The sequence below is a fragment of the Amphiura filiformis genome, unplaced genomic scaffold (genome assembly GCF_039555335.1).
Source record: "Amphiura filiformis unplaced genomic scaffold, Afil_fr2py scaffold_21, whole genome shotgun sequence".
NCBI classification, from domain to species: Eukaryota; Metazoa; Echinodermata; class Ophiuroidea; order Amphilepidida; family Amphiuridae; genus Amphiura; species Amphiura filiformis.
In genome coordinates this window covers 2265015-2292321 of record NW_027305485.1, presented here as the reverse complement: position 1 = coordinate 2292321, position 27307 = coordinate 2265015, and the positions used below count along the sequence as shown (strand labels likewise).

At 36.1% G+C, this 27307-nt stretch overlaps 1 protein-coding gene across 1 annotated transcript in view; it reads right to left on the bottom strand.

The window, feature by feature from the left end:
* Nucleotides 1–3407: 3407 nt before the first annotated feature.
* Nucleotides 3408–27307, bottom strand: part of LOC140143405 (retinol dehydrogenase 11-like) — a 41735-nt gene continuing 17835 nt past the window's right edge. Inside the window, exons 6-7 of the mRNA XM_072165260.1 lie at nt 5230–5369; nt 3408–3594 (exon numbers count right to left, since the gene is read on the bottom strand). Of these exons, the coding sequence (XP_072021361.1) occupies nt 3408–3594; nt 5230–5369 (327 nt within the window). The remainder of the gene's footprint in view (nt 3595–5229; nt 5370–27307) is intronic.

Genomic DNA, 27307 nt, shown 5'->3' with positions numbered 1-27307 from the left:
TTCAGAGGAGATTTTAGCTGTGTGTGTAGTGACTGTACACTAGCCAGTTGATGTATGTATTCCTTATCTTATTACCATGATTAATTATAGAAAAACAATATTTGGCAAACACAAACAATACCCACAACCTTTGTCACCTTTAAAATACCTCAATAATATGTGATGCGATCAAGCAAAATCAGTCGGAACTCGGAAATATTGATTTTGAGATATAGCCAAACAAAGGAACTATTTCCTTTAGTTTCCTGTTGTTTTGGAAACTCTTTAATTGCTCATATCTTTGGAACTGGTAGTTCACTTTCAATGGAGTTTTCTGCAAAATTCAGCTTTGTAAAAGCTTTTTACTATCCTGTAAGAAACTGAAAATTTAATATTTGCGAGTTCCGACTGATTTTGCTTGATCGCATCACATATTGTCCACGACTCCAAAAAGAAATGCACGCCATCACACACGCACATCGTCATCATCCCTATATCTTCGTGTCAAAAATTGCCGTGATAGTACAGCGAATCCTCTCGTTTTTCAACAGCTACGCATGGCAATTTTGAGATACCACAGAGTTTCTATATTCTACACATTATTACGATTTGTGCATGCTCTAGTACCCATATGATGTTTCTATTACAAGAAAAATCGATTTGTTTTCAGGTAAAACCAGGGTTTTGTTTCCAGTACACTAACTCGAAAAGCAATACTAATTAGCGGGGCCGGGCCTTGCAGCTTGCTGTGGATATCTTTTACTGCATTTTATAAGTAAAGATTTTGAAATCCAAAGTAAAAATTGTGATATATTTAATTTTGAGAATTACAATTATACTTTATAGGTATAAAGGAACACGTTTAGCCCATTCAGTTAAGTTCCAGGTGGACCTGTATGGAAAAAATATGTATAATACAGGGTGTTGACACTGTGACACGCACCCCAACCAATAAAAACTGACTGTTTTGTCTTCATAGTTATGTAAAGACATGACCGAAGTAAGAAGTTTCAATGAGAATTCAGAGAGTAGATTTTAGAGACGGTTCAACCCAGGATTTCTGTATAATATTGGCGAGCCCAGGAGTTTGAAACATATTTCACAAACGTTCACGTTTGCAAAAATATAAAGAACTGCTAACTCCACGCCGCCATTTGACTGTACTGCCACTGTACTATCAACATTTGAATAGGGCACAAACATTGTAGAACTGTGCCTCAACCGTTGTTAACTTATTCTCGGACTTTTTAGTAGAAATTTGGTATTTTGGTCGCCATCTTGGATTTTGGGAAGAATTCAGGTGGCCTCTGTTATAAATGTCATACGAATTATGGGACAAGTTGAAGTTCGCCCATACGGTGGGGTTAGTTCGCCCTAACCAGAAAAAATCAAAATATATTGCATAACTATACATGTATTCAAGGCAAATGTTTCTTTTTACAGTAAGATTATATTGGGCAGTCATTGTCTTCCGGGAAGACAATAAATATAAATATATTGGATGGGTACAATTTAGGGGGTTCAAAGTGAACAAAAAACATTTTGTTTACAACTTTGGGAGGATTATGGTTTAGGAGATAAACGGTGGTATGAGTAATACTAATACCAAATAAAAAATTTAAAATATGCTTTCCAGTAGTTTTACCTGGTTTAATGGTATGATTATCAATATGTTGCATAATACGCGGATGAGGCAAGTCCGCTTCCAGTTCAGGGTAAGTCCGCCGCAGAGAAAACATGGGGTGAACGTGCCCCATCCTCAAAGAGGTACATATGCCTGTGCCCCTTGAGCACAACCTTGTATTTACCTCAGGGTATGCAAAGTAAAAATCTGTATAAAAATACAGATTTCCATTAAAACCATCTTTATTTATGTATCGATGATAATACAACATCATGACATAATTCGAGAAAGGTTTACGTTTTGTGGTACATTGTGGGCAATAGATGTATGTGGTATCGCCTATTCTTTGTGGGCAATGGAACTGATATCAATCTGTCGATTGACTAACAATGCTTGTGCTGGTCCATCCATATCATCAATAAATTATCCTGTTCATCATAAAGAAATATCAATTAAAATTTTGAAAACATATAATCTTTGTTCGTAATGTATTGACAAAATAACATTAATTAGTCAATAGTTCATAAATTAGTCACTAGTTCATAAATTAGTCAATAGTTCATAAATTAGTCAATAGTTCATTGATTAGTTCAATAGTTCATAAATTAGTCAATAGTTCATTGATTAGGCAATAGTTCATTAATTAGTCAATAGTTCATTAATTGGTCAATAGTTCATTAATTAGTCAATAGTTCATTAATTAGGCAATAGTTCATTAATTAGTCAATAGTTCATTAATTAGTCAATAGTTCATTAATTAGTCAATAGTTCATTAATTAGTCAATAGTTCATTAATTAGTCAATAGTTTATTAATTAGTCAATAGTTCATTAATTAGTCAATAGTTCATTAATTAGGCAATAGTTCATTAATTAGTCAATAGTTCATTAATTAGTCAATAGTTCATTAATTAGTCAATAGTTCATTAATTAGTCAATAGTTCATTAATTAGTCAATAGTTTATTAATTAGTCAATAGTTCATTAATTAGTCAATAGTTCATTAATTGGCCAATAGTTCATTAATTAGTCAATAGTTCATTAATTAGTCAATAGTTCATTAATTAGTCAATAGTTCATTAATAACACATATCGATGCATCAATAAGGGGCTGTGCAATAATTATGAGCCCTGGGGGAGGGTAAAATTGGGGGGCAAGACATTTTTGGCGAGCCGAGAGGGGGCAAGCGATTTTTGGCACACATTTATAAGGCGCCTTTTCAATATAACGTTCTAAAAAGGCTTAAGAAAACAGAACAGAAACGCTTTAATATGCAAATTTTGCTGCTCGCTGCGCTCGCAACATATATCTAGACCATTTAAAGTTTGAAAATTGGGATCTCAAAAATTTGGCATGTGTAAAGGGGGGGCAAAGATTTTTTGGCGGACCGAGAGGGAGGGCAAGCGATTTTTGGCAGGCCGAGAGGAGGGAAAGCGATTTTTGGCTGGGGGCTCATAACTATTGCACAGCCCCTTAATAAATATTACTGAATAAGCTTTTGAAATTAATCCAAATTTGTTTTTGCGCCATCTACTTTCGAGGTACCATTACGTCAATATTATTGTTCTTAATTATATGAGTATCAAAGAAAATAGAGAAAATTCAGCAACGAATATTACACACAGCACTGTATTGATCATATAATCCTCCTTTTTTAAATAACTTTGTCAAATAAATGGTATGCATCTTGTTAACGGAGGTCTTTATCTAATAATCATTCAGATATGTGGATATATTTCGTGGTTTATAGAAAAAGGACAATAGTATTTAAAAGACAATACGTTGCTATGTGATAAAAATGTCTTCTCAAAGACCAGTTGCTTGGCAACTAACATCCCATAATTTCTTTGCCAATCCGTTGTCATGAGCCAATTTGGACTCCTTAGCAACACGACAATTGTCAAAATAACGCCCCAAAAGGTGCGTTATAGACTCCTCAAGAGCGCAGTAAATGGTCGTTTGTGCTCCGGCTCTCTCATCACTTCCCATAAGCCTGCAAAATGACGAGAAGACAAAAAGAAAAACCCGGTAATTGTCAGTTGTTTGTTTGTTTTATATTTCCTTTGGTCCTCCTTTATATGTGGCTTCAGCATGTTAAGAGATCAAAACAAAAGTTCGATATCACTTATATAAGTTTATAACCAATAGAACTATTTAGACTAAACATGCTAAAGATGCTAAAGGACTTGGCAGTCAGTAAATCATTTACTCATTTTGATGCTAAACGATGACAAATATATAGAAGACCTGTTATATCAATTCGTGCGTTTAGTTGTTTCAAGTTAATATCAGATTGTAAAGTTTACCAATACTTACCAAAAGATGCCTGCGTTGAGCCAATACCTTAGTAGGGACATCTGAGTAGCCTCCTTCATTGTCGCAACAATACTAGACATTACAGCGCCTGGATGTAACGAATATGTAGTGACACCAGATCCTTCAAGTTGCCGCGCAAGTTCTTTGGTAAATAATACGTTTGCCAGTTTACTTATGTCATACTCTCGTAGACCGGGATATATTCGACCTGCCATAATAGGGTGAAAATATATGATCTTTTTAGTCCAAAGTATTGATTGGTTTTTAGTATGCCCATGTTGAAAAGTAGATGCAATATACGACAGTGCATAATGATAGTAAAAGTGCAATAAAAGGTCATTGGGGAAATAGATATTAAGGGTAGACGAGTTATGGTTGGTCGAAGCAGCCAAAAAAATCGATTTTCATTATCTAATTCAATATAACATTAAAAATAACACTTTGATGTTTTGCAAAAGTTCATTCAACAATTCATATACTTTGAAAACTTGCTTGATTTATTGTTGTTATCGGGGTATGTACGTTTTACAAAAGTGTTGTTGTTTCAGCCCTCTTTACAACATAACTCAAGAACCACAGAACCTACAAAAGTCTATCTGTGACATTTTAATTCTTCTACACACTCGTAATGAAATGATCAATGCAATATTTACCAAAGCTCACTACCATTCGCAAGATGCTGTGAACTATCTAATCGCAACAGTCTAAAATAGTTGCTAACCTTGATTTCGCACTGGACAATGAGTTAACAATGTTGCAACCCAACATTCACTCTCCCAAATATATTTGCAATAGTCCTTTGGCAGACTGTATAAAAATCGCATTATTGTTTTCATGTATAAAGTTGATATAATAAAGGAGCAAACCACGTGTCTATTTAAACAGTGGCGGCTGAAGCATTAAAAGTTTTGTGAGACGAGCATAAAAGTCTGTACCGAATTACTGAGATATTTGCGCGCAAATTCCGGATACTTTAGTCAAAAATGGAAGCTATTTGGTCATGTTGGTGGTGAAAGGTACAGGTACCCCATAAAAAATTGCATAGGAGACGTGCCCACTAAAATCCTAATAGAAGAAAAATAAAGCAATAAGTACCCTGTTCCCCCGCCTATGTATTTGAATGTTCACCATAAGGCCCACTTGGGTCTCACTGCAGCAAACAATGGACCGGCGCAAGGTAACTCAGTGACCAGTGTGGTCAGGGGTAGGGCTGAGGTCATTTTTAAGTTGAAGTCGAATTCTACGATGATGTAATTTATACTTCGCTCCCGCGGGTCCCGTGGATCTGGTAAATCCAGGTTAACATTCTTACCTTCTGCGTCTTTTTGGCGTAAAATATATATCTCCTTGCTTCACGAAAGCATGCATAATGGATGAGACATTAACAATACGACTAGGTGCGCTTGCTTTGAGTCTGTCCAATAATAACATAGTAAGTAGGAAATGTCCAAAGTATAAATTGCAAATTCTAGAAAAATCTGTGCAATGTGTATTGGATGAAATATATTTATGATTTGCTTACTTCTTATTAACGACAAATCTTATCTGCAATTTTTTTGGTGTTTTTAAAAATATTTTAATATTGTAATAGAATGACTGCAATTTGGCCGGTGGACCACGATGTTATTTTTAATAAAATTGAATTACATAGCGTCCCATATTGCAATGTGAAACTATGCCAAAGTCATGGTAGGCCTAAGTGGTTGTGTACCCATAATGCAATGTTTAAATTATAATATGGCATCCCATGATGCATTGTTGAAACTATGGTATATAGTCATGGTAAGGGGCCGTGTTGGCTCTAACTCGGGGGAAACAATCCCCGGCACTTGGGGAGTATGAAACCGCAAAAGCCATCGAAGGTTAGGTCAGGTCAATTTCAAAGTTGCTCCGATCGGGCTGTAACTCGGGGAAAACAATCTCTGGCACTTGGGGAATATGAAACCGTAATGCTAATCTGAGGTCAAATTTAAAGTTGCTCCGATTGGGCTGTAACTTGCGGACAATGATCCCTGACACTTGGGGAGTATGAAACCGTAAAGGTTAAATACCACTAATTATGTATTACACGTGTTTCAATGGGAAAATGCCTAATTTCGGGTGGAATTTTCTCATATTCAGAACTCTCACAGTTCAATGCCACCAATATCAGGTGAAACTATATGATTTAGATGCCAAATGATCAAAAAATTCAACATAGGTTGACCTGAGACTTTTCTTGTTTTAACGCACTGAACCGTAAACACCTTAAAATGACAGTGCGCCCTCGAAGCTGAAAGTTACAATATGATAGGGCGACTATTTACTAAAAACCGAAGCCGTGCGTATGAATTTTGGTACTATTACATCAAAAATGTCATTATAAGGAGAGAAAATGTACCATTTTGAAGCATCAAACTCTAAAAAGTACTTCTTTTGCTATATAACTTGATCAATTTCAGCGATTTTAATGCAGTCTTTTCGAATGCCATGAAAACAAATAGTTCCTCGTCGTATTTCAATGTATCGCCCAGGCCTATTAGTGGTCTTTAACCTATAGGTCATCCAAGGTCAAAGGTCACCTGAATCAATTTGCATTATGGGATATGGTGCAATAAAATCCCTGTCTAGTGGGTGAATGTCACTAATCTGTCCTCATAAAAATAATGTTACTGGATTAAATGGACTTTTAATGTTTAAAAACATGCTACATTTCCAGATGTGTTGCTTCCCCTTTAAATGGTCTAGATAGATATTGCGAGCGTAGTATGAAACGGCAAAGATCATCCAAGGTCAAAACGGTCAGGTCAATTTCAAAGTTGTTCCGATTAGGCTGTAACTCGGGGAAAATGATCCCTGACACATGGGGAATATGAAACCGCAAAGGTCATCCAGGATCAAAGATCAGGTCAAATTTTTGGGATTTAAATAAGGCGTGCGAGTTTTGAGTAGAATGTTTGAATCTCCCGCAAATGTAGCAACGTATTATAGAACTTGAAACGAGAAAGAATTGGTAATTACCATGATTACAGAATATAGTCCTACCCACCTCTAACCCTAATCCAACGCTAACCCTAGACCCTAACCTTAACCATAAATAAACTAACCTTAACTACAAACTAACCCTGGCCATAACCAGAATCATAAGGTAACCATTCATCCAGCAGTTATCAAATTAAAATTTCTTGAAAATATAAATTAAATAAATAAATAAATAAATAAATAAATAAATAAATAAATAAATAAACAAACAAACAAACAAACAAACAAACAAACAAACAAATAAATAAATAAATACATAAATAAATAAATAAATAAATAAATAAATAAATAAACAAATAAACATTCCAATTTATGACCGGAGTTGGATCAATAATACACATTTTCTATCAAATTTGTTCTGCATAAGAAAATTTCGTCGAGCGTACTACCCGTCTTAGAAAGTTGACGATGGTAAATTTTGCTTTTTAGTATTATCAATTAACATGGTCAAACGCACACGTCAAGCATGGAAGAAAGAGATGAGAAGGAACCACAACGACTTCGATCGGCCAGGTTTTAATCCGCTTATCTATTGACGCATGAAAAGAAAAGCTATCAATGGTACTTACTTTCATGTATGATCCATTTACCGCGATCGATGCTTGGCAAAATCATTACTGGAAAAAAAACAAACCCATCCACGAACAAACAAACGCTACCCAAAAGTAAGATTATGGAATTTCACTGATGCTCTAAACATGTATAGTAGCTTTGTTTTGGGATCTACAGTCAAACTGTTTTCTTGATCGTGTTGTGTAGAAAATGTCCTATAAAACATCGAAAAGGTAATCAAAATCGGCCGTTTTTTTTGCTGAGTTTCATCTTTAGCAAATAAGGTAAGATTTTGGTGACTTTTTCGATGAAAAATAGATGTAAAATGTTCTTAAATAATGCACAATGTTCCGGTTGAGTCCGGTACATAAAACCTGTTTAATTAAATAGTTTATATGTGTATAATCGTAACTAGCTAACTCGTTTCAGTGCCAAAGACTGCCAACTCTGAGAAAAAAGTCATCAAAGTTCGGAAAAATTGGGCAAAATGGAAGAAAAAGATGTAGGCCATCAATGACCGATGATCACGTCACCAAAGAAAATCCTATAGGGTGCTTGCACGGAAGGTCATTAGTTCAAATCATCCTTCACACACGCTCCAGAAGACATGCAAATACATGTAATACAATACCAATCACCTATTTAACGCGGGGTATTGATCAAAGTAAATCCTCATGAATAACAATATCAACTAAATGTCGGTAAAGGGAGTGGACAAAGTGAATGCGTTCGTTGTGGTTCCTTCTTATCTCTTTCTTCCATGCGTCAAGTGATTTGCAAAGCTGTAAGCAGTCTAGCATTCCATCCGAACATACCATCAAAAACAAAACTTGCTATATAACTCGGTGTGGCGCTCTATAGGAGGAAATGTCATGAATTCATTCATTTTTCTTGAAAACTCTTATTCAGCATTCAATAATTAAAACTCTTTAGAAATAGTTGTTAACATTGTTCGTTTTATGCAAATCCAAAATAAATGAAGATGTTAAACTTACATTTTTAGTGACGTTTCACCACTGCACTAATGGTTTCATCAGACTGGTAACTTCTTTTACCAAGTCATCACGCCCTCTATAGCGGTCCCTGTTGCCTATAAAAGGAAGCAGTCAGATGTGATTAGGTAACTACTGATTATTATCCTAAATTATACTATCTTACCTTCTTTTCATTGTTGAAAGGGAAGCTGCCCGAGCGAAGTAAACCACGCAGACGCGCCGGACGCGAGTTGTGAAACGGTGATGAACAACGGTGAAACATGATTGAATCCTATAATGAAACTGTCTGTAGTTTGGTACTTGTTTTATTTATACAAGGAAGTACACTGCAGTTTGTTTTAGTTAAATGGCTAATCAATCAAATCAAAAAGGCCCCTGCCTTCCCATTTGCATAAAAACAAATTATTATTATTATTCCTAGGCAATTTCTACAGCAGGTTGATTACTCTACATCCGTGTCCTTATGGTCATTCAACTCCAGGTTACTGATAACCTATTGACAGGTCTGAAAGTTAATAATAATTGAAAGTGTCAGTTATTCACTATATTGTGTTTCTAGCGATTCAAAATAATATAAGATCTTATTGAAACTGTCAGTACTTGTTTACGTTTTATAATAAATAAATTAATTTCCGATTTATATATCGTTCATCTTAACGTTCATCTTATATATTGTTATAACCAGGGTATACCTGAACGTTCAATGTACCTTTGTTATTTATAGGTATAGGTATTTTTCGCGGGGTATTTTATAGACTTACTTCTCCGTAGTCCACTTGCCCATTTTGCATACTCTGGCTATTAGTTAAGCATAAAACTCTGGCTTGTATTGATTTGTGTGCAATTGATAGATTTTCAAATCTGATCTTTTCAGTCACCGTACTCCCTCTCTTTGTTAGCTTCCCAAGTGGGATTTTTTACTCGGGCTTTCGTGATCAATATATTGGTAGATTCCAAAATCAGAATTGTTCAGTATTGAAGTGAGCCATTATTATACAAGATATGTTGCATTTAACACTGAAAACTTAAATTGGTAAGCTTAACTAACGTAAAGTTAGTCCAGATGGTGCCCATCTTGACTAACGTAAGGCTAGTCAAGCCTGCTCGACTAACTTGCTTGACTAACTTGCACGTTAGTGGAGCAGGCTTGACTAAGTTGCCTGACTAGCTTGGATGCTAGTCAAGCCTGCTTGACTAGCTTAGGTTAGTCGCTCGACTACTTTATGACTAACTTTAAGGCACTTACTAATTGTGAAAGTTATTATAACCTAAGGCTAGTCAAGCCGGCTTGACTAGCTTGTCAATTCGATATCGTAAGCTAGTCGGTCACAACAAATATCGTTGGTCAAGCAGGCTTGACTTGCTTTAGGTTATTCAAGTCGGATTTAAGAGTTTGAATTACGGGCTAGTCAAGCCGGGTTGGCTAACCAGCCTGACTAGTTTAAAGCTGGTGAAGCAGCTGCCTGTCTAGTTTTTCAGTGAATAACATAAGCCTGTGTATACTTTACTTTTATTGTCACTAATAATATATAGCCTACTCTTTTTGTCCATTTTACTATTGAACACTTTAAAAAAAATAAAATCAGTATAATTTTGAGTTCAACGGAATGCCTGATCATGATTAATAATTACATATTTATCAAAATACGACTATCATAGTCAAGGTGCTTTAAAAAGTAATACAGTTCCGTGGCTAGCCACATGTGTTTGCTATCATAGTTATTCTGGGGTTAGAATTTTTTTATTTAATACTCTTTATTCAAACATACAAATTCAAAAAGAATAAAGAAAAGAACATGCCCGCAACTTCTGCAAGATATTACTGGGCATTTTTGACGGCCAGGCATGGCATAAACAAAATACAGACACAAAAATATACTGCACACATCCCACACTCACAACACACTTAAATACATTACATAAACATGGTTTTAGAAGAACAAACCAGCAAATTGAGCGACAAGACAGGCATTCCACCCTTATAGGCTACCTGAGAATATTGACAGTCTATTCTTAACCATGTCTTGCCTGAGAGGTGGAAAAAGAAGGCGTCTTTCTTGAGATCTTTATATTTGTTTTGCGACTTGACTATGTCCAGGAAGTTAAGCCAAATCTGAGTAGATTTTGTAATGATAAGACCTCTTGAGGCAACCTGAAAAGGAATCCAACTGCAGTTGTAGCCAGCGTCAGCAATATCGCCTACCAGGGACGCATATTTATCAATATCAAGTTTCAAAAGGTCGGTGAGCTCCAAAAAAATATCTTTTTTTTTTTTACATCTGAAATGTTAAATAAATATCTGATTTTTGAACAGTAAGAATGACTTGATGTAGTTTCTTGCAGCAAGGCATCCTTCGATGTCGGCAGCGATAAGACCGCGTTTGTATTTCTAACGAGTTGGTTGTTCTCTGAAGTAAGAATATGATACGGATGATGTTAATATGCCGGCAAAGATATCTCTCAAGCACTATGATTACAATTATTAAGGATGTGAAAACTCTTGCTTCTGGGAAATGATATCGAAACTCACCCCGGCCTGGGATCTGAATTTGCTACTAAAGAGGACATAACAGCGATAAATTGTAGATTGGACAAGGTTCTGTCAGGTATCGACGACATAAAAATACAATGGAAACATAACAAATCGCTAAATCGCTCTATGGACGAACTAGAAGATAGAAACAGACGTAATAACCTGATTTTTTCAGGTATTGAGCAGGGACGTGTGGAATCTTGGGAGCAGACGGAGAAAAAAGTCAGACAGGTGATAAAAGACAAGATGGGGATAGATACTGAAAACATTGATATAGAAAGAGCGCATCGTTTACATAATGGGCCTAGTTCGAGAGTAAATAATAGCAAACCAATTATTGTAATGTTCTCTCGATACAAGGACAAAGACAATGTACTTTCAAAGTCTTTTAAATTGAAAGGTAGTGATATGTATGTGAACGAAGATTACTGTAAGAACACCCGTCGAATCCAGGGAATCTTGCGAGAACGGCAAAAAGAAATAAAAGCTCATGTAAAAAAGGCCGATGTACGTTACAAAAAACTGGTGGTCGTCGATAACGCGGATAACAAGTCGGTGTTTGTTTTCGACGAAAACTCTAATGAAATAGTGTCGCTATAGGGGCATGGTCAAGGCCTAAATAGTACTATTCCATTGTGCAGAAGAACTATAAAATGTATGTCGTGGAACGTGAATGGACTTAAAAACAAAACAACTGATACTGATTTTATGCAATTTTGTAATACTTTTGATATAATTGGTACCACAGAAACGTGGTCAATTGATGAAAATGATTTTTCGCATATGTTTGTTGATTATGATGTTTTTGCATGTAATGGGGAAAAACCAAAAAGAGGTAGAATTGCAGGTGGTGTTGCTATTTTCCTTAAACATGATCTGATTGGTGGTGTTAAACTTCTGAATACAAAACAAAGTGATTCTGTGTTTTTACTTCTGGACAAACAATTCTTTGGTTTTACAAATGATATTGTTTTTGGAGTTGTTTATTTGCCACCAATCGACTCAAAAAAGACATGAAAGAAAGTCTGATTTAAATTTTGATTCGTTGGAAGATGTTCTTCTAGATTTAAGAACGTCTTATTCTACAGCAAATTTTCTTATCTCGGTGATTTCAATGCCCGGTCAGGTACTGAACATGATTTTATTTTGGACGATTCATATGACTATATTCCAAGCATTGATCATGTTGATGTTTATAACGTAGATTCTTTCTGTGCAGCTCGCTGCTCTAAGGACAAAGTTGTTAATGTTTGGGGTCGTAGACTTATTGAGTTGTGTAAAGTACTTAATATTCACATCATGAATGGACGGTCAGAAAGAGATAAAGAAGGTGAATACACCTTTGTTAGTCACCAAGGTCTTAGTCTTGTGGATTATCTACTGGTGAGCAGCCAATTCTTTAATGCGGTGAATGATTTTGAAGTGACTATGCGTACTGAATCCGACCATCTACCTATCACCTGGTCTATTAAGACAGGAGCTTTGCATAACATGTTCACAAATAATATCAATGATACATGTAGTACAGGTAGCATTCATGAAAAGTATAAATGGAAAGACCAGTATGTTAATGAGTTTAGGTGCAATCTAGCTTCAAATGAGGTTTATGAACTTTTAAATGGGTGTGACAATGCGATAAATTCCAGTGACGTAAGTAGTGCTACATCCCAGCAGATTAATGCATTGAAGTTGGCTGCAAATAACATGCTGTGTAAACCAAGTCGTAGTAATAATAATAATATGAAAAATGATGGTTGGTTTGATGATGAATGTAGAAGTAAGAAAAAGAAAAAGCTTAATTTACTTAAGAAATTCAGAACAAAAAGAACTGAAACTGATTTAAGAAATTATATTGCTTGTCGGTCAGATTATAAGAAGTTATGTAAAACAAAAAAAGACGTTTATAACAAAATGTTACAAACGGAGTTGGAAGATAAGGTCAATGACCCAAACGAGTTTTGGGAAACTCTTAGGAACATTTATTCTAAAAATGAGCCTAGAGTTGCAAATAATTTGGGTATTGATGATTGGTTTAATCACTTTCAAACTGTTTTTCAAAAAAATGATTTTGTGAATTTTGATCAAAATGAGGTTGAAGAAGAGAATTTGTTTGATCCAAATCGTGACGTCGAAGAGCTTAATGCTCCAATAAGTAGGCATGAAATTGAAGTTGCTGTTTCTAAAATGAAATGTAAAAAAGCTGTTGGTCCTGATGGGCTACCAGCTGAGGTGTTTAAATTTTCTCTTGATTACATTTTGCCTTTGTTGGAAAGATATTTTAATTTAATTTTTGATACTGCTGTCATTCCAGATTCGTGGACAGTAAGTATTATTGTTCCAATTTTTAAGAAGGGTGATGTGAATAGTCCCTCAAATTACAGGCCTATTTCTCTTCTCGATGTCATAAGAAAAATTTTTATGTATATTATAAACAGTCGTTTGTATTCTTGGTGTGAAAATAATAATATTTTGCCTGAAAATCAAGCCGGTTTTAGGAAAGGCTATATGACTGTTGATAACATTTTTACACTCCATGGTATTATTCAAAAATTTTTGGTCAGAAAACGTGGTAAATGTTATTGTCTTTATGTTGATTTCTCGAGGGCCTTTGACAGCATACCTCAGGATAAGTTCCTTAAAAAATTAAGGACATTGGTGTTAATGGTAAATTGTATAATATTCTTTGTAATATAAACAATATTTTAAAATCGTGTATTAAAAGTGGCTCACATCTTTCAGATCTCTTTGATTGCCCCTTTGGTCTTCGTCAGGGCTGCCAACTTAGCCCTCTTTCCTTCTCAATTTTTATTAGTGAGCTTTCAAGACTTCTTGATGTTAATGGTGGTCGTGGAATTCAACTTGATAATAACACTGAAGTCAAATCATTGTTCTATGCAGATGATATTGTTTTAGTTGCAGATAGTGTTGGTAGTTTAAAAAACACATCGATGTTCTTGAATTGTTTTGTAATACTTGGGGCATGTCAGTAAATGTAGATAAGACCAAGGTTATCATAAACCGAAAAGGAGGCAAATCAGGAAGGTATGAAAAGTGGTTTTTTCAAGGTAAAGAGCTTGAAATTGTTAGCGCCTATAAATATCTTGGTGTAATGGTTTCAACTGGTAATACTTTTACTGAAGCAACCAAAACGCTTGCTATGCAAGCAACAAAAGCAATGTATGCTTTAGAAAGTGCAATGAAAAAGGTTGGTGGTTTGCCCTTCTCTGCATATTTCAAAATTTTTGATTCAGTCATTGCACCTATTTTGCTTTATGGTTCTGAGATCTGGGGTGTAAAAAGATATGATGCGATTGAGAATGTACATATTAAGGCCTGTAAAAAGTTTTTAGGGTATCATACAATACATCAAATAGTGCTTCTTTGGGTGAGTGCGGAAGACCCCTATGTATACTTTTCAGGTTGTGCGTTGTATAAAATATTGGTTGAAATTAATTTTATGTCAAATGATAGATACCCAAAGAAATGTTATCTGATGCTTTTAATTTAGATCAACGTGGTATGACAAATTGGACTACAAATATAAAACACTTATTGCAGACGTCTGGTTTCGGTGTAGTGTGGCAAACTCAAGATGTTGGTGATTTAAAATTATTTTTGAATATTTTTGCCACCAGAATTAGAGATATTTCCTTTCAAAATTGGTTTTCTGATATGAGTTCAAGGAATAAATTAAGAACCTACATTCAGTTCAAATCACTCCTTGCTCCTGAAAGGTACTTATTATTGATTAGAAATTTTGGTAAAAGAAGGGCCATGGCAAAATTAAGATGTTCCGATCACCCTCTCAGAATTGAAACTGGCAGGTGGAATAAAATAAACGCCGAGGAGAGGTTTTGCGAATTGTGCAATGATTGTAGTGTTGAAGATGAATATCACTTTGTTTTGGTATGTCACTTTTTTCGGATTTTAAGAGATAAGTACATTCCTGTTTTTTATAGAGTCAATCCATCATTATATAAGTTTATCTCTTTGATGAAAAATGAAGATATTAATGTTATTCAAACACTTTCAGAGTTTATTTATATTGCTCTCAAACTCAGGTATAATATGCATTCTGATACATAATGTTTCTCTATTAATCTAAATTGTTGATTTTTCTTTCATATGCATGTAAATAATGTCTGTCACCGTGTAATTATTGTTTGCTTTGTACTATGGGCTGGAGGCCTACGTACTTAATAAAATACAATGAATGAAAATGAATGAATGAAAAGCGTACCCTTACATGCTAAGAGCGGACAGTTTACTTTCAGTTGCCCCCCCCAAGGTTTGTACGCCTCTGCCTGGGTATCAAGACTCTTGTTCGTATCTACCAGCGCTAGCTATATTAACCCCATTGTTTGGGTACCCCAAGCCATTGTCTGACGAAAATATCAGTCGTTCTGACAAACAAAGATAGATTAGACTTCGTGAGCTTATATGCCCAAGCATGGTAAGGCAAAAACTCATAAATAACAGGCAATTATATACTATACTACAGGCTGTACCAAAATGAAGGGTACACTGATTTTGGTGTTTGTTTAAAAAGCACACTTCTTCCAAATGCAAGCCAACATAGGATCCTCTTGGTCAGAATGTATAGTCATAACCCCAACTGAACACAAGGTGTTTTTGCTATCGGAAGGGAAAGAAGAAACGAAAAAGGAGAGAAGATGAAGAAAACAGTCACTTGGCGCCCCGGGATTCGAACCTCGGACCCTTCGCATGCCACGCTGTGTAGCCACACAGGTGGATCTATAGTATTGTATAGCTGGAAACCCCGAATTTTCTATATTAAATGTCCTATATTAATATATTTGATACCAACGTACAGCTGACCTTATATCAATAAGAAGAGGGTAACTATAAATGACAGTTGAGATTACCAACTTTGGAAAATCAGATGAGAAACTGTCAATCATTCTTAGTGGTTTTATAGTTTTATAAGAGATTCCCTGGTCAACACTGACTTGACAGCTCAGTTCAAAACTGACAGTAATTTTTACTACAATAACAATGGATAAAGTATAAAAAGACTTGTTTTTGTCATAAACCCACACTTTTGATCTTGTCATATTCTGCACGCAATATCTTGTGGAGAAATGACACCTAAAATGGCGTTTATTGTGTAGACAAGTAACTATGACTAGTATCCGTAGGATTCTACTATTACTTGCATTGCTCATTTGGAGCCAATGTGGTTCAAGTACCGGTAAGTAAGAAGATTAGTAAGAACATACAAAGCTACATATTATGAACATTCATATGGAACTGATTATGATTTAAAGTTATTTAAAGTTACTCAAGTACGATTTATTATAAATCTTATACACGATTTAACTAAATTGGAAGTTGATTCGAATATGAACATGTAGCCAATGTAGGTCAAACAGACCAGAGGTGTGATTTGCATAAAGAATAGATTCCTATTTAAACGTTATTTTTTACTGATAGCTACTATTCACATTGTCCAATATAAAATTAGACTCGTTAAAACTATTCAACTGGACTCACGGTTTTGGGAGGCAACGGTTTCACACCATATCCTAGGTGCATCTTCAGGACGTCTGTTGGTCTGTCGGCAATTGGTCACTGACCAGTGGCGAGATGGTGTTGCCAGAAGTCGTAGATTATTGTCGTTGATAAGATATTACAAATTCGGAATCCCCCAAGTGTAACAATTTTGCTATTCAATTAATACTTAAATTTGGTGACATTTATCTAATGGTCAACGCATGAGGATTTGGTCACGCTTGTTGGTCTTGGTATGTCGTGCCCATGAGTCACGTGCGTTTATAAAAGCGCATTTTATAAAAATAACCGAAGCTACTGATGGCTATGCTTAGGAGACAAACCAGTTGAGTCCGTAACTTTCTATTGCTGCTCTCGTTTGGTCAATTGACTAAAGTGGGTTAAATGCACAATGCTCGAATTCCCAACTATTAACATTACAGTTATAGTCTTTTACCTCAGCGGCTTTCGCCATACATAAATTCGCCCAGTCCCAGCATGTATCGTACAGCAAAAGCTCAACTACAATAATTCCCCGAGTTTTAATTCATTTGGGTGTAATGCTGTTCTTTATCTAAAATAAATTTGTTCTACCTAGGCTTTAAAAAGACCAGCATTATCTATATTTAACATGCTATTCTGTCTCTATTCTTTTATGTAGACCCTGGTCAAGTCCGTCTTGTTGGTGGCAGCAATTCAAATGAAGGCAGAGTGCAAGTATTTTACAATGATACCTGGGGTACAGTGTGCAGTGACTTATGGGACAATGATGATGCAATGGTAGTTTGTCGTCAACTTGGATTGTCATCTGGTAATGCAGAAGCAGTTAACTATCCTCAGTCTAGAGGGTCTAGAGAGGGTACGGAACAAATATGGTTGGATGATGTGCGCTGTTCTGGATCGGAAAATGCTTTACATGAATGCAGGCATAGTGGATGGGGAGTATACCAGTGTAAAATATACAAACAAGGTGCAGGGGTCATTTGCAAAGAAGGTGTGTATTTTACAATGATTCAAGTTATGAGTTTCAGGATTGCTTTTGGTTTTGGTGGGTAGAAACTTAAAACTTGTAGAAAGCATATTCGGTTTTCATTTCAGTTTGTTACATAATCGTGTGACCGCAGAATCTGTTGGTTTGAAGTTACCTTGATCAAAATATACAAAAGAAGTGTTTAAATTTCACAGCATTCACGAGCAGAAAAATCGAATAAAGTTTATTATAAATGTCATTTAATGTATTTCAGATATCCAAATGGAATATATGGGACACTGCTACGAAAGTTATCAATCAGCATCAAATTATTGGGATGCGAAATCGAGGTGTGAAGAAATAAACGCCTATCTGGTTAGCATTAATACACCGTTGGAAAATGTAAGTAATGCTCGTCTACGCAATTGAACTCACAGCATCCACTTTAATCCAAGACACTTTAAACCAAAATGCTAATATACAGACCGCAAAATAATTAAAGCCATAATGTGTGATTTGCTTCACAGCGACGCCCTCAAATTTACTCGGATTTCTACTTTTTGCATAATTATAATGCCCAGTGGTGTACCAAAATACCACGTAAAAAAACTAAGCATGAAGTTCTTTAATAACAGTAAAATTTAACTTTTTATATTAAAACCGGGTCGACCCGGTTTTATTCAGAGTTCATCGATCGACTGCTTGCTAACATCTCCCGTGAATGTCAGCTAATGTGTACACACGTCGAGCGCGATGCTCCGTGCAGTATTACATGTTACGATCGGCGAGCGTAGTACACGCATTGTATGTGCTGGAATGAAATCGCAATTTTCTTCGTTATACCTCATTTGTTTGGCTCGAAATTAAAAGGGATAATGTGATCAGTAAAACAAACATTTAAATAGGAATCTATTTTTTATGCAAATCACACATTATTGCTTTAAGGTACCAGTTATTTTCACCCTTGTGTATACTAAGTAAAGATAGATATGTCATGATTAGAACCAACCGCCAATAGCTGCATCTTTTAGGTCATTTCATTAGAAATCACATCGATGAACGGTTGTAAAATTTCTTTAAGATGATAATTGTTTACAATGTTATTGTTTTTCTTTTAGGAAATATTAACTGACACCTTAGAAAATCAAGGGGTGATAACTTATTGGATAGGATTGGACGATATAGAGACTGAAAATGAGTTCACGTGGGGAGATGAAACAGTTGCCTACATAAATGGGACAACCATGACGTACACGTAAGTTATTTGATTATAGATGTTTAACAGTTAAACAGTTCAAAAACAATCAGTTTTTTGATCTTAGCTTTCGGCCAGCGCTAAGCCTTCAACGGAGCACACCGACATCGCCCGGTTAATAATTACATTATACAGCAGAGACACTGAAATTAATACCCGGGATCGATACACGTGAATGTGCTATGCACAATTTGATATTCAGACGATAAATCTTTGGATACCGGGGTAGAAAATGATGAATATCTCCGTAATTGATTTAGTCTAAAGAAGCCAGATTTTGTTCCTTTCACTTGAATATATGTGCTCAACGGATATGATAGTCGTTAGCTAGCGTCTTGAGAAAGAAGCGTGCGTCTTGAACTCAAAAACTGACAACAATATTCTGATTTATATGTGCCGAACTATAGCGCAGCGTAGGCTAGCTGCACACACTCCCGTAGAGGCAGTCTAAAAGCAGATGATCATTTACCTCATCATGGCGTATACATGCTCACTCACACACAGAGAGGTCAATTACCAGGCTATTGTCAGTAGCCTTAGTCGGATGTCCCTCGGCTCATTATGCGTCTCAAAGGTCGGAACAAAATGGCCATGAGTGGCTGTGGATTCAATCTACCATGGCGATTTCTGCCATGAAGATATCGGGCGATGACACTGTGCGGAGGTGCTAGGTGATAAAAAAAAAGAAGATAGAAACACTACTGTGATGCGAGAAAATTAATATTCGTGCGGAAGTTGTTTTTTATGTTTAGGCCCAGTGGTTTGAATGATTTTAACTGGTGTTGCCAGTAGTTTTCACGGTTCTGTATGTGAGTTTGCTTTGTCAAAACAATGTTCAATTCCAGTAACTTTAAAGTGATTAACTGTGTGTCCGGGTTGATTGAAATGAGTTGCAACTGGATGGTTTTTGTCTGTGCGTTTGCATCGAATGCTCCCTCTGTAACATCCAATATGTTGGAGAAACCAGCAAAAAGGTGCAGGATCGCATGAGAGGTCACCGGAGTTATATCAATTGCCAATTTGTTGTGTTTGTCAGGTCAACAGAGCACCTTTAGCATAATTTCATATTCAGTCATCACCCCCCCCCCAGAACCCCTCTGTGACTAGAGGTTCAATCCACTAAGATACGATTATCATATTCTTTCAACACATACATTTAACTGCAATTCCACCAAAAAGTTTTTAAATTGACCGAAAACAACGTGATGTATTCAACTGTTTGAGAATATAATCATATCAAAATAATCTACTATAATGTACACCATCAGTTTATTTTCATTATAACTAGGAATAAAATCAAGTCACCTCAACTTACTGAGGAATGTGATCTTATTGTTCCTGAGTTTACATTCCATTGAAAGACTCGACCTTCAACAGTAGAGTGACAATAGATTAAACCTGTATATATTCATAGCTACATCGCTACTCTATTAGCGATTGGTTTTTAGCCAATGATTGGTTTTTAACCAACATGACCAATCGCCTACCGAGCTTATAATAGCTGTAAGGTTATATTGTAATAGAAGCTACTCAGCGGCCAGCGTGCTTTGATGGCAATACAAAATAATTCTTTACCTGGCGCGGACAATGTGCGTTAAATGGCAAAAATAGTCACTGAAATTACTTTAAAATGGTTGGTTTGGCTTAAAATGAACAGAAAGTACTAATTTTATTTCAGCATTTTGAGCAAAAAATAACAAAAATAAAAGCATTATGGCTTTAACTTGGGCTATTGAGCTATTATCTTAATCAACTTTTTAGAATAGCAATATCAGCTATCAAAGGTAGGTCCAATTACAATTGACCCCAAGATGTTTCCCCATGTTAAAATTTAACTCAGCATTTAAAGTGGTTGTATTTTTAAAATGAATGTCTCTGCTCTAAGATGTGCGTATTTTGCGATAGCCGATAGACACTTTTAAGGTGGTACTACACCCCTGATAAATTGTGTGACTAATTTTGCAATTTTCTCAAAAATAACTACACACTGGTAACAAAAGCTTTCTATATTATAGATTCAAGAAAAGTGGTTCGTTAAGAAATGAGGCACATTCTAACGGTACCTTTTTAACGTACCGCTTGTCTTGAGTCACTGAAATTCCAGTGTAGTAACTGGATTCCTTGCCCCTATAATATACATAACTTTTGTTACGAGTGTGTTATCATTTTTTGAGAAAAATGCAAAAATAGTCAAAAATTTATCAAGGAGTTTAGTACCACCTTACGTAACAATTAAACTTCCTTGAGGCAAATGCGATGCATTTTGTTAAAAACTGCTACGATTGTCCCCTGTCTCTCACAATAAATTGAGCTTGAACTGTAAAGGCTGATTTCATCAATCTGATTTGAAATTGCTTCTACAATTGCAGCAACTTTGAAGGCGATGTGGGTTGGAATGAAACTCTCAACTGCGTATTGATATCGTCAAACGGAACCTGGAAATTCGATGATTGTAACAATCAGCGGAAATTCATTTGCGAATGGGAAGGTAAAGCTGTTAAAAACAACTCTGAATGCAACTGATAGACCTAATGTTTGTCACACCGGTGCTTAAAGTGGCCAAGTGCCATTTTGCCCATCATAAAATAAAGTATTATTTTTTTTTTACTTCATAGGCAGGATAGAAGAACCAATACGGTCCCTCCTCTCCTCTCCTCCTCCTCTCCTCTCCTCTCCTCTCCTCTCCTCTCCTCTCCTCTCCTCTCCTCTCCTCTCCTCTCCTCTCCTCTCCTCTCCTCCCAATCTCTCTCCCCCTCTCCATGCTCTTTCAGTGTTTTGTTGTTGTTTCTTTTTCATCTGTTTAATTTTGAGGTTCTCTTAATTTCATTGCTCGCGGTATACCCTCCTCTGCCATTTGCAAACTTAAGTATGATCAGTTACTCAAAAAAATAATGTATTTTTCAATGTTCATCGTATTTTTAAAAATACAATAAACGCGAGTCTGACCTACATGGTTATTTCATGTGATTATTTATTATTTTTAACAAAACATATAACTTTTTTTACTCATCTTTTTCTGCTTTTTTGTGGTAATTTGTAAAAATAGATGGCGTTATTTATATTTTTTTAATTTAACCAAATAACAATGAGCTATTCCATTCTTTTTACGGTAATGTTTTTTTAAATTTAAGATAAATAGCCACATCAGTGTTCACATTTATACAAGGGAAAGAAGAACGACGTGTCGCACACTAGCATCCTAGCACAGAAATTACAATGAAAACAATATGCATTGGCATATAATCCAGAAAAAAATCCGGATACACCTGTCTTAGTTTTAATTGTGATTGCGAAAATTGTATTGAAGTAAAGTCATGCATTTCATTTAATCTGTGGAACTAATAATAATAGAAACAATTAGTTTTATGATATCACCTATCTCGTTATTACAGATGATATATGTTATGAATTGCGACTTCATAACGGAATATCACCAAATGAAGGTCGACTTGAAATAAAGCTACGCCGATTTGATTTAAACTGGCATCCAGTCTGTGGCCCATTATATTCACTATTTGGCCAATCGGAATCACAGAGATTAAAATTTACCCAAGATGATGCGAAGTATTATTGTCGGCTATTGGGCTATCGTAATGCATTGTCATACTACACAGATGCGACGATAGGATTTGGATATGGAAATGGGACTCCGCATATATTGTCTGTTTTCCAGAATATATACTCAAATTATGAATGCGATCCTAGAACAGCAATTAGCTTACGCTGTATGGAAGGTTAGTTGCTACCACAATAGCTCAAAATGACACTTTTAAACGTAGGTTTTAATACCTAAACATTAAAAAAAAAAAGAGATTAGCTAATCCCCATGTTACCGTACGTGGTTATCCTTCTCTTTGGATATCACTTATTCCCTGGTGTGTGTGTTGCATAGTTAAATTCCACATTGGATCTTTAAAAAACATTGCCTTTTTGAGGATATCAACTAAAGACTGCTCAAAAAGTACCGCAGCTTGTTATATATACGCCTATATCGTCAGAAATAATAATTGTGTTCACAATATTTCAACATAGAAAAGAAGGATGATGAATTTACGCGCATTTTGATACCCCCATTTGTCCAATTTCGTTCAATATTAACAACTCAACAGTATTTTAAAGTATTTTTATTTTAAAAGTTGCAGCTATTTGTATTGATTTGAAGTCATCGCGAAGATAAATGAAGGGCTTTACGTGCAACAATGCTTGCGTAATAGCCATCGCTGTAAACTGCAACTTTTTAATTCGGGTATTTTTATTTAAAAGCAGTACTGTGTTACACTATGTATACTTTCAGTCATCTGGGATTTGTTCAAATCATGATTGATTAAATCAGGTCAACCAGAAAAACTCACTTTTGGTTAGATGGAATCACCATTGTTGCGGCCAAAACCTTTGGCCTTCAGCTGGGTGGATGATTTAGGGTCATCCGAGGTCAATCGATGAGGTTAATATTGAACGACATTTGACCAATGGGGTACTAAAATGCGTGTAAATAAATCACCCTTCTTTCTATGTAAAAAATCGTGGAAACAAATATTAGTGCTGAAGCTACAAGCGTATTTAATCAAAGTCGTTCCTCGAGTAGTGGCAGTCCACAATAATATAAGTATACCATGCCAGTGTCTACATAATAAAGAAGGAACTGCAAGTAATATTAACATAATTAATGTAATCGATGTCGATGTATTGTCTAGATGAGACTTTCGCATTCAGAATTTCTCGCACGGACTCAAATAGAGGGGACGTAGTTGAGGTGTTTGATGGTTATGACTCCTGGAGCAGAATCTGCACTGCGACATGGACCAGAGTAGAAGCAGAATTAGTATGCCGTCATTTGGGATACCAGTGGGCGATTGCAGGCACAAAATTTCCTTCTGAAGACGGAGCACCGGACAAGATAATGTCTATAAAGTGCCACTATGCAGTGTCTACATCTGTGGATGAATGTGCTGTCCAGGAGATAACGGCTGAATGTGCTTGTGACAAAATGGATGCTGCTATCATTTGCTCTAATGGTAAGGAGAAGTAATTAATAATTATCATAATGAGTTGAAACTGAGGAATTGAAAATTCCACTAAGATTAACATAACGTCTTTAATCACATGATGCTGTGACGGCTTTGCCCATTTGGTGACCTTTGGCCAATCAAATCAGGGCATAATTAACCATAGCAAGTCAAGTCCCATATCGTCATTTAGTTCTGGCGACATTTGTTGATATGGATGGCCTTCCTCACTAAGCGTATGTATTATACCATCCTTATCCAAACTATGAGTTGACACCCAGTGATAATGATGGCAATTCCGTACTGCGGCGTTCGCAAAGGGGGAAGCTATTATAATAGCGGCCTGTGTTAATTATGGGCTACCATTTACGTTCAGTGAGGGAAGTGATCCTAAAAATAATGTTGGAGCATTCCGGGGAATATAGATCCTATACCTGCCATCACCATCATCAATTTAACTTTTGACATTTTGAGTTAAACGTGTAAACAACTTGGTTGTTTACACTTATTGTTTACATATTCCTTTATATTCAGCTATTGTTTACGTATTTAATGGATTATATTGGGCCATCAAATTGGGTGTTCATTTCTTTCTTTCTTTTTTCATTCTTTTAATCGAACTGTGTTGACATCACAGAGTAACTGCCAGGCAATGATCATAAATTGGCTGATAAATAATGCCAACACATTATATACAATCTGGATTTCATTAAAGGCCCATTCAGTGATTTGTTAATCCGGATGATCGTAAAAATCATCAAAATTCGGATTTTGGTACCTTTGTCATTGTCATAAATCATGAAATGTGTTAACATAGCCTGCTAGTGGTTCAGCCGAAAGCTGTGTATTTAAGACAAAAATAAGGAATTTACATGAATCTGTAATTTATATACTGACAATATATAAATTAGCTACATGTATTTGAATGGGGCTTCAACTTCGTCAATATTGCTGTTTTCTTTGTTTTTTGCCAAATTTGTGATATCAAAAATACCAAATGACAATTTGAATGACTTATCCTTCACTTTTAAGCAATTTGTAAACAATTATATTTTTTTACACTTTCGCTTCGATCACTGAATGGGTCTTTTTAAGTTTTAAACCTCTAGTGAAGTAATACAGTGTACCCCGAAATTACGAGAATACTGTTCATTTTTCTATTTCAATCCTCTAAGACACGAGGTGGAGTGACGTGAACGGGATAGAAAATGTGAGGTTACGCCCATTTTACAGCTATGATAACACTTACTATGTAGAAGCTCAAATAGGCGATGATGATATGTGGCGAAGAGTTTGCATCGGTACCAGTTACGTTAAGATTTATAACAATGATAACATTGACTGTTCGTGGTTCTTTCAACATTTTGACTGCGAGGACGCTCAAGCAAGTAAAATGTCAGAAAAGATTGGGTCGAATTCCACGATTGTTTTAATTGCGAATTTAAAAGCGGAACCTCTCGGATTTACCTCGATTCGTATGGAAGTGCTGATTGATGGGGCGGTAAATGGAAGCTGTTCTAATTTGGAACAAAGTGAACTCACTTGTAATTGTGGTAAGTACTAGTAATGTATTATGGTGATTATCTAACATAATTAGGCACAACGTCTAATTTGGTTCTATAGCGATATCGGTACCGATGGCTCTTTCTATTATATCCTTTGCACGATAACCCTATGCAAATGTTAATGGTTGATACAATAATCTTACACCACCAGGATACGACAGAAAGAATCATCGGTACCTTACCCAGCCCCGATAGCGCTATAGGACCAAATCCGCCGCGGTGCCTTAAGATTGGCTCTTTATCTAACCTGAATATTATTTTGACAGTATGAGTATCAATTTCCTCTCACGAACAAGCAGAACAAATGTAAATTAAATAAGGGGAATCATCATTTTATTTTCATGCGAGACGTTGTCATACATTTTCCACCATACCGTACTCTTTTACACGTTACAGATAGCACTGTTGATAAACCGTCAGAGATAGTAAATGGCACACGGATGTACAAGACATTCAGAAGCAGCTGCGATGGTCGATGTGATCACAATGACTTCACTACTTGCCAATGTGACATTGATTGTGAATTCTTTGGTGACTGTTGTTTTGACTACGACTCTACGTGTCAAGGTGTGCATAACGGAACTCAAGGAAGTATCCCTGACAGAGATATGTACGATTGTATCGATGCCTTCGACCCCACCTCAACTTCACAGCTTAGCCAAGTTAGAGCAGTTTATCTTGTGACGCGTTGTCCTCGATCTTGGAAGGAGCCGTACATCAAATCACGTTGTATGTCGGGAGATGCCAATGCAATGCATGTTTATGATCTTAAGGGTGTTAACTACCAGAATATATATTGCGCTATATGCCACTCGAATATGCCATATGAGATTTTCATGTGGGGTTATGAATATTCTACGATAAAGGGCTGTTACCACAAGAGAAATCCACACATAATGTCTCGTTACTGCCGTGAGTTTCCGGAATGTCCCGAATCATTCCAAAATGACACAATTAGAAAAGCTTGTCGGTCATACTTTTACCCAATACGCATAGCATGTCGTGGTAATCAGGTTACATATAAAAATCCACATTGTAGAATATGCAGAGAGGAATATTATAATGAAAACACGTGCCGTGAGTATGGTCCAGTATCAGCTCCTAACCAACCAGGTCTTGTTAGTATGTGGGACTTTAGACCAAGCACTAAAGACATGACATCTGACCTGTCTGAAGGTTTGATTTGTCCACCTGGAGAAGCGCCCGATCTGGTCTCCCTACAATGCCAACCTGTCGTGTGTGCGTATGGATTTGCGTTGCGGAATAACAAATGTGTTCTAGAAAACGGCACTAAGCACAGCTACGAATTAATCGACACGTGGGATTGCAAGCAACAGCAGCTCATCGTCATGTTTAAAGGGCAAGCAACATCTGGACTTTGTTTGCGAGCTAAGATTAGCAAATATATCAAATCTGATCCACAGCAATTTGAGTATCGCGTATCTACTGAAGACCATTCTCTTTGGATTGCACTTCGTTATGGTAACATAAGAAATGCCGCCACTCTGGTTCAAGGCATTGAAGAAATATTTCACACCGGGTCACACGATCATGCATGTGACATTGACGAGATTGATTTTGCGGTGTATTGTAGCCATGGTAACAGCGGTATGAACGACGATTTTAACTGCACTCAAAATTGGTTTTCTTTAACTCCATCTGAAATAATTCCACTCAGTACCTCATATCACGAGAATATTTATTTTTATGCCGGCCAGTATATCGCCCCAGATCACATTATTTTTATTTTCAATTATGCAATTCAAAGAGGGAAACTAACCACTATGGAAGTGGTATTTTTTTGTGGGAAAAATGTAGATATTCCATTGTTGGATTGCGAAATGATAAGGATAGAGTCCTCAGAGTATCATATCAACGGAAGCGGGTTGTTCCTCGGCAGTGTCGAAGGTGTTATTGATGCTGACAGTTTTATTTTGTTGAAAGATAGATCAGCTCAAATCTGCATTGATACTATTCCTTCT